The sequence below is a fragment of the Nematolebias whitei genome, chromosome 20 (assembly GCF_014905685.2).
Source record: "Nematolebias whitei isolate Nwh7 chromosome 20, NemWhi1, whole genome shotgun sequence".
Lineage (NCBI taxonomy): Eukaryota > Metazoa > Chordata > Actinopteri > Cyprinodontiformes > Rivulidae > Nematolebias > Nematolebias whitei.
This window is the reverse complement of record NC_056517.1, coordinates 27,350,843-27,365,313: the sequence shown is the minus strand read 5'-3', so window position 1 is coordinate 27,365,313 and position 14,471 is coordinate 27,350,843. Positions and strand designations below refer to the sequence as shown.

Below are 14,471 nucleotides of genomic sequence, written 5' to 3'. Positions count from 1 at the left end.
CTTAAGCAGCTCCTCATCATTGTGTAGTAAGACTAATTAGAAAGAGGGGATCTTGTCTGAGCAGCACTGTTAAAACACAGATACAGTCTTCCTCCACACACACAAAAAAAAATCTTTCTGACAACAGATTTAGTGTTGACATACAGCCCACTCCAAAAGATGTGCACGAGTCTCCCCACACAGTCCTGAAAAGGCATGGTTTCTTATTTAATTGGAGCCAGCCCTCCCCTCTGTTCAGAGCTCCGTGTGGTTCATTCCAGCAGCTCTGATTCCTCAGATTGAGGTGCGTTTCTGTTGTCATCCTCACTGAGCCGAGCGCTTCAGTCACTGCGCTCTGCTGAGCGAATATCGAAAGAGAGCTCGCAGATGGAGCAGAAACCAGCAGGACTGCTTTAGCTGCTCATGGGGTGAGTTCATGTTTTTACAGGATGCACGACAAAATAATCAGATATTTTATTGGACTCATAAGGTCCAAAAGTCAGGTTGCTTTGATTCTCAGATGCTGCGTAACAAGTGTTTGTATTGGTTATGATGCGTGTGCTCAAAGAAAGTGGTACTTTTGTTAAATTTCTTACTTTTAATTAATTCACTCTAGGAATTAATATCACTGAGTTGTGAACATTTTTGGCTGAGAGAAGAAAAAAATATGTTAAATTTGCTCTACTGATAAAACTGAAGAGTACACAAGTGATTTACTCTTTAATCAAAAGATTTCTTTCATCTTCTTCATGCTGCTTTGAGATTCTCCCACAAGTCAGAGGACACATGTGCATACCCCGCCCCCCCACCTCACTTTTCATCAGCAAATGTCAGCCTCAGAGAAACTCTCCTCCGGAGAAAATTGTGCAACAACTGAGCAGACAACAGTTTCATAATGAAGAGCTCTGCGCAGAGAGCTTGTCGTTCACACAGCCAGTGGTTTTAATCATAAAGGCTGGCTGTGACATTCTGTTTGGACACAGATATGAAATGAAAATGAGATGTCAATATTACCTGAGAGCTTCAGCTTAAAAAAAACGCCCTGAGCGAAAGTCGACGTTATCTGCAGGAGGAAAAAGCTGAAAAGCCAGAAATTATAGGCAGAGGAAGTGGGAACAAAAGATTTAAAGTGAGGGCAAATGTATTTATTTTTCCTCCTATGGGGAATATTACATCTGGATTCCAAAAGAAAAACAACAAAAGAATAAAAAGGCAACTATGTGAGCTTGTGTTTATAAAGCTGTTGTGCGTGGCTTGCTTGGAATATTGTGAGACGCTCCAATTGGTTTGCTCGTTTTTAGATTAAAATGAAGTCAAGTCTCTTCTGCGGGATTGAGATTTTTCCTCACTGTTACACCTTTTGACACATCTCTCCTCCTGCTAAAATGTAAAAGTGGACACCTCCTTATTGTTAATAAGATCCCAGTCACAATCCATTTACAGAGCTAAAATCCCAGCTGGTTCTTGCAAGTATGAAGCAATCTATTCAGTTATTATCTTTTGACACCTGAGAATGTCAGTGTCTATCCGTCCAGCATTTGTATTTATTCTTTCCTCTCACATATGAATTTAAACATTTGCATGGGTCTTTCTTCTCGAGTTTGCCTTGTGCAGAGTGAGTAGAAGCGACCTGTCAGAACACCTGACCTGTAATGTCAGCAGAGTGATCGCAAGATTGCTTTTCTGAATCCTGCACGTTTTATTGCCTCCTCCCTTGACAGCAATTGTTTGATTTTCCGGCTTGTTATTGGGCTTGTTAAAGAGAGTGGATGGAGCAAGAATAAAGAAGAAGAAGAGTAGGATGAAGGGAGGGTATTGGTGTTTGCCTTTGATTAGAGGGCACATAATGCGATGTGAGGAGATTCTGTCACATACTGTGCTCAGAGCAGCTGATGGAGACATGCTTCATGTTGCTGGTACATATCAGCATCTACAGATGCTGTGAATGATTCTAAACAAATCTAGCTGACCCTTCTATTGGTAAGATAAATTAAAAAAAAAACTTTGCCAGGAGCTTAGATTTATTTAAACATATACTGCAGTTCATGCAGAGCATCTCCTGTGAAATATATGAAGTTTTTACCGATTCATTTTTATTCATTAGATCAGGTTAAAGGTTCAGACCAGAGGTCAGCAGCAACATCTGCTTAAGGTCCAGAAGTCTTCTAATCAGACTGCTCCAAGATCAGCTATCCTTCTGGTGATTTCTTCCTCTAGTTATTTAATGGTCAACAATGGTGTACCACAAGGCTCAGTCTTAGGACACACCCTCTTTACATTCTATATAGGTAATGTAGGTCAGATCATCCCAGATGCATCACTGCATTTCTATGCTGATGATACATTTGTTTATTGTCGAGCTAAAACAGGTGCTAAACTTTTCCATTTTTTGCAATCCGCTTTCAGCATCATCCAGTCAGATTTGTTCCATCTCAAACTTGTCCTTAGCACCGACAAAACCAAAGGGATGCTGTTTTAAAACAAGAAGTCGGTCCCAGAGGTTCTTCCTTAGATTTTATCTTCGAATGGTGCCCCTATTGAGTTGGATATTTTGGTCGATTTGCATCTCTCTTTTAAGCTACATGTTGAAAACTTGGTAAGGAAACTAAAAGTTAAATTGAGTTTCTTTTTCAGAAATAGATCCTGTCTAAATCTGAATGCTAGGAAACACCTTGTAACTGCGACTTTCCTTCCGTCCATTGACTATGACATTATTTACATGAATGCTCCTACAAGCACTCTGCGGATGTTGGATGCTGTCTATCATGGTGCGCTAAGATTCATAACTGGCTGTAACTACCATACCCATGACTGCACCCTGTATTCACTGGTTAACTGGTCATCATTAACTTCACTCTTCACTGGTACATTTTCATATTTAAATCATTTCTTGGTCTGTTGCCTTCATATATCTCCTCCTACGTGTGGCATGGAGGCTGCACAGCTGCAGAAAGAAAAGCTTTGCAGAGAGTGGTGAAGTCTGCACAGAAGTCTGTTGGAGTCAGTCTCCCCACCATCACAGACATCTACACCTCCAGATGCAGGAAGAGGGCCACCTGCATCATGATGGACCCCACTCACCCAGCACACACACTTTTTGCCCCGCTCCCCTCAGGAAGGAGGTTGAGGAGCATTAAGTGTAGAACCACTAGACTGAGGAACAGCTTCTACCCTGAGGCTGTTAGACTCATGAATCTCTAACCAGAATAATCACTGTGAAAAATCACATCATGTTGCTGCTGATCTGTTTCATGTTGATGTGTTCATGCGTGCTCATCTGCTCACACAGACTCATGCTCATGTTCGTGCTGCTGTTGGACATAATTTTTTATGCTATTAGTGCTTAGTGTATTTTTAGTTGATGTTTTTCTTAGTTCATATCTGAGATGTTATCATTGTTTTTCTTTTACATTTACTGTTGGATGTAACTGGGACCCTGTGTACATAATTTTGTCCCACCACATATACCGCATGTGGTGCGAACGACAATAAAGAATCTCTGACTCTCTGACTACATGTCACTGCTTGAGTGCAGCTACAGCGTGCGCTCTCAGGGCATTATTACCTGCAGTGTTCCCTCAGTGAGGACTGAACTAGGCAAAGGGTCTTCTCCTACTCCGCTCCTGTTTCCTGAAAAATCTTGCAAAAAGATCTGAAGCTCTCGACCTTGACCTCTCTAAGTGGCTTTAAACATCTGCTAAGTTCCTGGCAAAAACCATTGCAGACATGTTCCTGTTTTAATATCCTACATCACCCTACAACCTAGCTGTTTTTGTTTCGTTTTTTTAATGCCATTTTCTTTCATTTGTTCTTCTCAATTTTTTTAATTTTATTTTATGATTGTCCACTGTTGTCATCATTCTTTGTTAAAATCAGGTCTCTTGTAAATGAGTCTCTGAGGCTCAATGGGACTAACTTGTATAAATAAAGGTTGAATGAACGATTCAGACCTGCTTGTTTTAGTACATTCTATTCCCGCTGCTAGAAATATTTAGTTGTGACTATGTGGATCATTGTACAAAAGCATAAAAAAAATTGTGATATAGACATTTTTTTTTCTTTTGACTGCTCCCTTCTGCAAGGTTTACTGCAACAAGCAAGTTAGTATGAAAGATTTGCTTATTGTTTGTACACTGAATGCCCTTCCTGATGCAACCATGGGCTCACACCCTCGGGATCACAAGACCAGGGCAGTTACCGGCAAGCTACCCCAGCTATAATAAAGACAAAATATGATAAAAATAATAATAACCTGGGAGTTTTGTGGTAAACATCATTAATGCCTGGAGGAAAGCACCAAACTGATTTGTTTTACTTGAGGGTTGCTACAGGAAGCACAAACATGGAAAAAAAAAAAAAGTTTAACAGCTAAAGTGAAATAAATCAGCAACTGCCAACAAGATAAACTGCAAAACAACTTCAGAGAAATTGTTTCAATCAGAGAAAGACAGAATTGACCATAAATAAATAAACATTAACCTAAGCCTGGACATGAACCATAATTTTCTGTATACTCATGTTTTTTTAATCATATTAGGCTGAGAATCCAAAGTGCTTTATTTTGTTGCAAAATGATGTATGGTCTAATCATTAATTTTTTTTATTTTTAACCCTTTATTTATCCAGGTAGTCTCATTGAGCCACGAGAACTCATTTTCAAGAGAGACCTGTTTTAGGGAGCAGATGATGGGGGTTAAGGGCCTTGCTCAGGGGGCCAGGGTGGGGCGAATGAGGGTGGAGGGAGGTGTGGGTGTTTCACCTTTTCCATCCACATTTTGATGGTACAGGGAGGTGAACCTGCGACTTTCCGATCACAGCCCATCTTCTAACATCTGCGCCACCACTCCCCCAGAATCAAATGCTGAACACGTGCATTGATTAATGTGTTTGATTGCATTTGGTTTGTTAATAATTGAATATTTTGTGGACACCCTGTGGATAATCATTGATGAACAAAAATAGTAAACATGTTGAAAAAGTAAAAAAAAAAAAAAGATAACTTACATACACCATGATGAAATAAGATAAATTAACTAACTTGACAGTTTTGAGTTAGAAAGCACTGCCTGAGAGAAAGTCACAAATTATGTGGTTAAAATAAAAAAGGGTTTGTTTAACTTTCACTTTAAGAACAAGTCAGCTGACGTATGCTCCAATTGCAAACCAACTTGACAGAAAGTATCTAAATTGAAATAAAAAGGAACAGCAGGGGTTTGGTTTGAATCCCAACCTTCTATGTCACAGCACATTTCTTATCCCACTAAGATAAAGAACCAACAACGGGCTCACAGACTCAGCTGCATGTTTTCTTGCTGTGCCAGTGTATCTTGACTTATTAATATTTTATACGTTGTGGCCCAAATGAAGAGAACTCCCAGGCCAAATGTGGCCAGCAGGTCACCAGCTGATAATCTCTGTTTTAGGCATTTATTTCTTTCATCCTGAACTGGGCTTGAGACCTTTTAGTCATCTCAATGTCACCCAAAAACATGTAAAAAATAAAAATCATAATTTTATTTAAGAATGCAAATTATTAATTATGCAGATGTCAGTTGTGGAGGTTCAGGTCAAGCGAAAAAGTGCTTTTAAATAAACCATGGGGTATTGAAGCAGGAATATTTAAAAACAGGTGGCATGAATAAAGTGTTAGGGCAAGATTATATTTTTAAATCATTCTCCACTGAGCTTGTTCAGTCAGGTACTTCTGACTGCATTTTATAGACATAACAGACAAAACATGTATTTGCTTTCCGAAGTTAGCCACACAATTTTGCAGACTTTTTGTTTCATTAGTTATGAATATAATTTTTTGATTATCTCCTCCACCACTCTTTTCCTGCTCTGAATAAGTGGTTTACAACAGACACAATGTGAAAAGATCAATGCTGAACTAACAAACCTTCAGCTGTCAGACAGCAGCCGCAGCTCGCGCTGATTTGAAATTCATTGTTTTTACGGTGTTGAGCATCATGCTGTGCAGTCTTTGGAGCTCTCTGAGCATCTCCTGTGAATGTGTTGATACGGTTGGCATGTCACATCTTTTCTTTGCTTGGCTTGAAACAGGGGCAGTCCCACAGTATGTTAAGACTGAATATGTCTAAAACGGACAGTTTTCTTCAAAGAAATAAGCTGCGTTTTCCTTTGCATTCTGTAAAATGTGCAGCATATGAGATTGACTTCATTGGCTGAGAAATTTATCTTCCAAAATGAGCCTAAAACAAACGAAAACTGTGCATTTTGTTTCACATGTCTGATTTGAATGCTAATCAAAGCGCAGCAGTGCAATGATGAAACTGAATATTTATGGTCTCTTCCTGAGCCAGAGATGTTCCCGGGTACTTGTGAGTCCTTTTAACAGCAGATGAAATTGCTCTTGAAAGTTGTAGGCAGGTTGCTCTACTGCTGGAATGAGAGGCTCAAGTGCTTTTTACCTTAGTGAGCAAATCACTAAACTACCCTCTTTTGTCACTGACACAATGATGAATAGTGGTACTTTTGAAAATTGGTGTAAAACAAGCAGAAAAAGACACAATATGATGATAATTTTATATCAAATCTTTAATTTGGATTTTTTTAAAGATACATGGAACTAAATTATTGTCTTATTTCCCTCCCCTTTTTGCAGAATGCATCATCTGTCTGCAAACACTGTTTCTGAATCCTCTTGGATTCCACTGTGGTGGTCGTGAGCAGCCACCATGACGTACACCAACACTAGCACACTGACAGCCAACTTTAGCGGGGTTCCGGATGGCTTCGACTATGGGGGAAACATCTACCGACCCTTCTCTGTTTTCAGTGTGCTAACGCTTACGTTACTGGCGATGCTGGTGGTGGCCACCTTCGTGTGGAACTTGCTGGTGCTGGTGACCATCCTACGGGTGAGGACGTTCCATCGGGTGCCCCACAACTTGGTGGCCTCCATGGCCATCTCAGACGTGATGGTGGCCGCTTTGGTGATGCCGCTGAGTCTTGTACATGAGCTGAACGGCAGGCTGTGGAAGTTGGGCCGCGTGCTGTGCCAGATGTGGATCTCCTTCGACGTACTCTGCTGCACGGCCAGCATCTGGAACGTGACGGCCATCGCCCTGGACCGCTACTGGTCCATCACCAGGCACCTGCAGTACACGCTCAAGACTCGCAAAAAGATCTCCAATGTGATGATTGCACTCACCTGGTTACTGTCCTCTATCATCTCCTTGTCACCGCTGTTTGGATGGGGGGAGATATACTCAGAAGGGATGAAGTGCCAGGTGAGCCAGGAACCATCCTACACCATCTTCTCCACCTTTGGAGCATTTTACCTCCCACTTTGCGTGGTTCTCTTTGTGTACTGGAAGATCTACAAGGCTGCCAAGTTTCGGATTGGCACCCGCAAGACGAACACAATCACACCCATGGCCGAGGTGATTATACTCTTCTCTTGCAACAGTTTTAATAAGGCGATTACTTCTCTTTATGAGTCACACTTCTCAGAATTGTTCATCTCCTTTTGTTGACCTGCAGTGTAGATTGCACTGCCATTGTTTTTCACAGTCACTGATGAGCTGTTCAGATGATCAGTAATCAGGGAGATGTGCAAGTATCTGATGTGTGAGCATACGGAAAAATAATTGAAGTCATCTTGCTTATCACCGCATGTTGATGTGCGTAGGCAGAGGGTAAAAGGCTAAAAATACCATCTCCAACATTAATGGGCCTCCGCACCTTCCAAACTTTGCTATTTATCTAATTAACGCACATAAAACTCTAGCTCTTTTTCGCATCACATTAGCAAACATTTAATCAGACAAGTTTCCCTGTGAAATTTGAGTTGCATCCCCACTTTTCATCCATAATGAGTAGATGAAACACATCAATGGCAGTGAGAACACATTTGTGCTCTTACCTTTTAAATGCCTATTTTGCAAATTACTCAACCTGTTAAATAAAAAAATGCATATCCATGTATTTTATACTCTGCATTGCAATGTCTCGTTTCTTTTTTATTGTGCAGCTGTGGCATCAGTTTGCCCAAATTAGGAGCTTGTGGTCAAGGACTAAATAAATGAGCTTGCTCACTAAATTAATTAGAGTGATATGATATTGCTTTTGCTTATATCAAGTTTAATCACACAGGCAATCAATTTGAGTGCAACACCAATTATTCAGAAAAAAAAATTATTAGTAATTTTCTTTTCCACTGGGTGATATGTGGATTATTAGCATCTCAGTACAAACTGTACCCCTGTCATTTCAAAGTAATATCTAAGCCCTGCAAAGTCTCTACGATCTGAGTGATGTCATTTTTGAAGAAAAAAAAGCCTTCTGCTCTCGTTAAGTTGCAAATAATTAAAAACTAACACTTGGTGTTGTAGTCAAACAACATGCAAAGACTTGATCTTTCATTAAAAAAACATAGGATACTGAATCTCTTACTGACATTAAAAAAAAAATCAGGGTGTATTGAAAAGGTGAAGGAAGTGTAAATCAGCCAAACAGCATCAGAATCCACAAAAGAACCCTTCGTTTTCACACAGCTTTTATACTATTCTTATCCCCTGTGCCATGACAGCATTTACTTGTCACTCGTACACTCAATCAGAGAGGATGTACTGGGTCAAGGCCTCAACCAAGACTTCACTGCATCTTTGTTTAGGTTCACCGATATTGTCATGTCTTATTACACTGCCTGATAGACAAAATGCTACTCATATTGTCATAAATGGCTTCAAGTTGGAGAAACAGAGTTTATGTTTGACAGGACTGAGCTAACAGCTAGTTCAACTACAGCTGAGACCAAAATAGAAGGCAGCCATTTTTAAACATCTTTGAACAGCATCCATCTCCAATTTTTCACTATAGTTCATTTGATCAGGTCTCTCTTGAAAATGAGTTCTCGTGGCTCAATGAAACTACCTGGATAAATAAAGACTAAATGAAAATGAAAATGAACACTATTTTATAAACCCTTTTATTGCACCATTTTTTACTTTGAAATATATTGTTATTTACACATTTATGAAGAAGTTTTATAAAAGTCCTAAATTTAGTGACAGATTCTCACTCGAGCTATAGTATTTTTCATTTTTTTGACCACATGTTTCCATCAGTTCGTCTTGAGGTGAGATTTCTGCTCATTGTTTGGTGATGACATGACTTCAAGTGTTCTCGTCTTTTCTTCTGCAAAATTTAGCATCACCAGCACAAAACTCAGAAATTATTTATTTCATATTCTGTTGCTTATAACAACTGAAGGAAGATGCATGAGTTGAAGAAATCTGGACACATTGTGAGCAATTGTTTGGCATGGTTCAGTCATCTTGAACCTACTGTCTTGTTGCCAAGGCATCAAAGCCTGTTTCTAGCTTTCGGTTATTTTTGCTTGGACTGTTAGTGAAAAACTACAATTTAGTATTTGCAATCAGGTAATCATGTTGTGTTAATACATTCTGAGCTATTAAAGTGCTTGGGCCAATACCCTTTACCTTATATATGCTTCCATTAGATAATGTTATTGAACAATATAGGATCATTTTTTATTGTTATGCTGATGATACACAATTATGAAACCAGTCCATGAAACCCATTGAATCCAATCAGCTACTTAGACTACAAACATGTCTTAAACACATAAAAACCTGAATGACCCTTAATTTTCTGCTTTTAAACTCATACAAGACTGAGGTTTCAGTTTTTGGACCTGAGCATCTTAGGAATACATTTTTCAGTCTTTTGCCCTCCTTGGATGACATTAATCTGGCCTCCAGCTCTAATGTTAAAAATCTTGGTGTTATTTTTGATCAGGACGTCTTTTATCCCCCACATTAAAAACGTTACTAGAACCACCTTCTTCCACCTGCATAATATCGCTAAAATTAGAAACATCTTATCTAAAGATGATGCAGTAAAACAGGTTAATCATGTCTAGATTGCACTATTGCAATGGTTTACTATCTGTGTGTCCAAATACTTCTTTAAAAAGTCTTCAGTTGATCCAAAATGCTGCTGCCAGAATCTTAGCTGGAGTTAGGAGAGACCATATCTCTCCAGTTTTAGCTTCTCTCCATTGGCTCCCTGTCAAATTCAGAAATTAATTCAAAATCGTACTTCTAACCTACAAAGCTCTCAACAACCTAGCACCATCTTATACTAGATATCTTATTGTTCCATATTTTCCTAACAGAGCACTTCGCTCTCAGACTGTAGGTTTACTTGTGGCTCCTAGAGTTCCCAAAAGCAGAATGGGAGGAAGCTCTTCCAGTTATCAGGCTCCTCCTCTCTTGTGGAACCAACTTCCAGTTTCCGTGAGGTTGACACGTCCAGTTTGAAGACTGGGCTCAAGACTTTCCTTTTTTATAAATCCTATAATTAGGGTTGGCTAGTTATGCTGCCTTAAGATTAAACTACTAGAGGACAAATTGACTTCATTTCTTTAAATGAATTGTTACAATTGAATAGTTTTGATTTGGTATTAATTCTATGTTAACATGTGATTCTTGACCTGAACTTGTGTATCTGTTCCTCCTTCCTATTCTTTCAAACCCAGCCGGTCAAAGCAGATAACCACTTGTCCTGAACCTGGTTCTGCTAAAGGTGTCTTCCTCATGAGGAAGTTTTTCCTTTCCACTGTCACCTTCATGCTTGCTCAAGATGAGAGTCTGCGATGAAGTTAGACTCAAAGCAGTCTGCTCCTCAGATAAATAGTATTAACTTACTTTTTATATACATAAATGTTTCATACAGTGCCCTGAGATGATTTATGTTGTGACTTGGCGCTATATGAATAAACTGATTTGAATTAAAGTATTAATGCAAAATATATTTCAAATGAATGCATTTATAGTTTTTTTAAACAAAGGCAAGAGTAAAATGAAACAAAATAATCTCATTGGACTTATTTTCTTCTCAGAAATGCACTGCTTGAAAAGGGTTTTTGAAAATTGCTTCCACAAATATTGACAGCTGAAAAAAAAAATTACATTTGAACCAACACACATCAAAAGATGTGTTTCATTTCATTTTTTCAATACTTTTTTATTCAAAACATCTGTCTCATCCATCAAATCAATTCTGTGAGATTACATTGCTTTTCCCTTTTTCATTTTATAGTCATATAAATATTTATATTTCATCAAAGTGTACTAGTACAGTGAATATTTTCTGTCATCCCATGTCTTGTTGAAGATTTATAAATTTTAGTTTTACATTAAAGGGTTGCAAATAAAGTGTCATTACAAAAGGAGGCTACTCTTGCTTTGACATATCATCTGGTTCATTTTTTATGTAAAGAAACCAAATAAAATGAGTAAAAATGATACATCTGTCATACTAAACATAGGAAAAAATAAGATTTTGTAGTACACCTGCAGCATTCTTTCAGGTGCTGCTCTGAGAGTTAAGATGTACATGAAGGACTGGATGAATAATGTAAGCTTTGAGCTTTTGTATGCTTGCTCAGGCAGAAAGACAGTTTGGGAACTGAGCTTCTGACCAGTTCACAGAGAGCACAAAGCCTCCTCAAAACAAAGTGTTATTAAATTACCTCTGCCATTTTATTTTATTTTTATGTTCTCGTATGATTGAGTTAGACTCTTTCCCGACATCCTGCCATTTCCTATAATACATTTTGTCTTACTTCCTGTTATACTTGCCTGTTAAATTGCTACTTCACAACCAGCTCATTGAATATCACTGAATCCTTTCTTATTGTGGCACGTAGGTTAGTGAAATACTTTATAATGAAAGTTTTTTGCTGCTTTTGCTCCTTGAGGCGCAAAAGTATGTCATGACTTTCTTTTTGTATGCTGCAGGATTAAAAGTATTTTTATGTCTCCTGTTGTGATAATCATACAGATGTACAGCAAATTTTCTGAATCAGGTGCAAGGATTGTACATTTTCTCTCCCTCCAATTCATTAGATTGTCATAACTGGTTGTTTGAAGACAAATGGGCTCACTTATTGGTTGGTGAATGGCTGTCCTACTGATCAGCCAATCAGTGTAACAGAACAGGAGTGCAAGCCACAGCAGACTTGTGGCTTCAGATGTTATCAGCCCATTAAATGGTCCGTTATTAGTTGTTATCATCCCAATAGTTAGCATTCAGACTGTCCCACCTACCTCCTAGTAGGTTATGTGCAGCGTCGCACGCGGGTAATCCAGGATTTTTTTATTTCTTTTTTTAGCTTATGTAACCGTTTTCCTAAACCTAACCTTACACCTGACCCAGAGGACCACACAGCAGACAGTGGTCATGATGAAGAGCACAGTGGTTACAACACACTGGTCAATTTTTTATATCTTTAGTGCTATGCATTATATTAATACTTTTGTTTGCCGTTAGAAATTTTTGCACAAGCTGAAAAGTTTTTACCTTAAATGAAGAAGCCATATGTAGAACTAAAGAAAACACAGTTTAAATAGGACTGTCAGGCCCCAAAAGCTGGTGCAGAATTACCAAGGCCAGCCTATGGCCGTCCTTCAGTAGACCCCACAAAACAAAGAAACCATAGATCAATTGGATGACTGATCTGAGCTGGTGTAGCCTGAAGTCAGGCCTGTGGGTCATCATCAGCTGTCGATGTCTCTTATTGATTTCCCCCACTCAGCAATTCACCTGCTGAGAAAGAATCCTGGTAATTGTCAGCTTCAAAAACCAGAAACTGGACATCGGAGACACCAGTGATCATAGTCAGATCTGTTGTTGGGACGAGAGTGAGCAACATCAAAATCAATTTCAAACTGCTGCATAAGAATACACAGAGATACAGAAAGAGTATCATTCAATTAGCAGCATGAAAGCCAGTTACGTGACTAAAAAAAAAAACACTCAAATTAATGTTGCATTAATGTGTAACTTAGCAAAAATACAGAGGGAGTTTTCGCTGGACTCCTGCCATAACCCATCCAGTGAAGACATGTTTCCAATTTAACACAGAGGAGCTGCATGCATTTTACTCCCACAGGTTGATTATCATAGTGACATTGGAACAACGTCAGTGTGAATAACACCAGACAATGAGCACATCTCAAATAAAAAAAAGATCAGTCAGAGGAGGATGGCTTCTTGGTTCACTTCAGAGCTGTGCCCTAAAGTATACATACAGAATATAAAGGTGGAAAAAAAAACTAACACTTTATAACATACAAGAAAAATATATTCTCAAAGCTCAACTTCAGTATAGATCTATTAAGCCAATCATTGGTTTAATTTTCAGTTTTGATTAATGTTATTCTATTCTTCTCTCAGAGTCAGGGTCATTGTTCCCACTTCTCACACACATATCATCTACTACAACAGCTGTAGAAATGACTGTAGAACTAGAACTGTGTTTATGCTGGGTGTGTTCTATAGAATTTCTTGGTGATCAAGAGCCTAAAATTATCTAGAACATCTAGACTCCACCCCAAACAAACAGTTTAAAGATTCATCCTTAGTTAAACCAATTACATGTAATATAATCAAATTATTGTTATTGACAGGTTAGGCGCATTAAGCTCTGTGCCTTTATTTTTACATGTACTGCACTTTATTTATTATTAATAGCTACGTAAAAAATAGAAACCTTTTAAATTATTATTAAAATGGTCAAGAATATGGTTGTGGATCAACCAAAATTAGCTATTAGGCCAGTAAAAACAATTTAAAGAGTTAGTCTGGATTTATAACTCATCAGAAATGGTATTGATGAAAGTTACCAACAATCTCCAAAAACAAAAGACTTGTATTGTCATTTTAGATCTCAATGATTTTTTTTTTTAAGATTACTTTTAATTACAGAGGCTGGGTCATGCTGTAAAACAAACAGAGTAGGTTAATTTATTTTTGCTCAATAGAAATCAGTTTTCTCCACAAAAGTTCCACAGAGTTCTGTGTTCTGACCGATATGTTTGAGATTATATACACTGGCAAATATAATTGTACTTTTTTTTGTTTGTTTTTTTGCAGATAATTTGCAACAATACTTATCAGTAAAGATACATTTTAAAAATTGGTCATTCAAATACAAACATGTCTTAAATTCCTAAATAAATAAAGGATTGGATGACTTGTTTTTTGCTGATAGAAGCAAATTTTCATATTTTTTTAAGCACTTCAGGACTATGTAATCATAGCCTCAGTTTGGATTCCTACTAAAAACAAATGCTGCAGGTTTACTTGGGGTTCCTAGAGCTTCTAGAAGTAGAACAGGAGGCAAAACTTATAATGAATCTTCACCAGTTAGTCATGGAGTTTCTCAAGGCTCATTGCTTGGAACAAAACTCTTTAGTTTGTATATGCTCCGGTGGCGCAGAGGTTAGAGAGGTGGGCCTGTGATCCAAAGATCACCGGTTCACGCCCCGGCCCCGACAACATCAAAATTGTGGGTGGGGTAGGTGAAACACCCACACTTGCCCCCACCCTCATTCGCCCCACTCTGGGCCCATGAGCAAGGCCCTTAACCCCCACCATGTGCTCCCTAAAAAGGTCTCTCTTGAAAATGAGTTCTCGTGGCTCAATGAGACTACCTG

The 14,471-nt window shown here is 38.5% G+C and overlaps 1 protein-coding gene across 1 annotated transcript in view; it reads left to right on the top strand.

Annotated features, from left to right (window-relative positions):
* Positions 1-311: 311 nt before the first annotated feature.
* The window catches only part of htr5ab (5-hydroxytryptamine (serotonin) receptor 5A, genome duplicate b), a 17,586-nt gene continuing 3,426 nt past the window's right edge, over positions 312-14,471 (top strand). The window contains exons 1-2 of the mRNA XM_037693877.1: positions 312-407; positions 6,605-7,385. Of these exons, the coding sequence (XP_037549805.1) occupies positions 6,678-7,385 (708 nt within the window). The 5' untranslated portion in view covers positions 312-407; positions 6,605-6,677. The remainder of the gene's footprint in view (positions 408-6,604; positions 7,386-14,471) is intronic.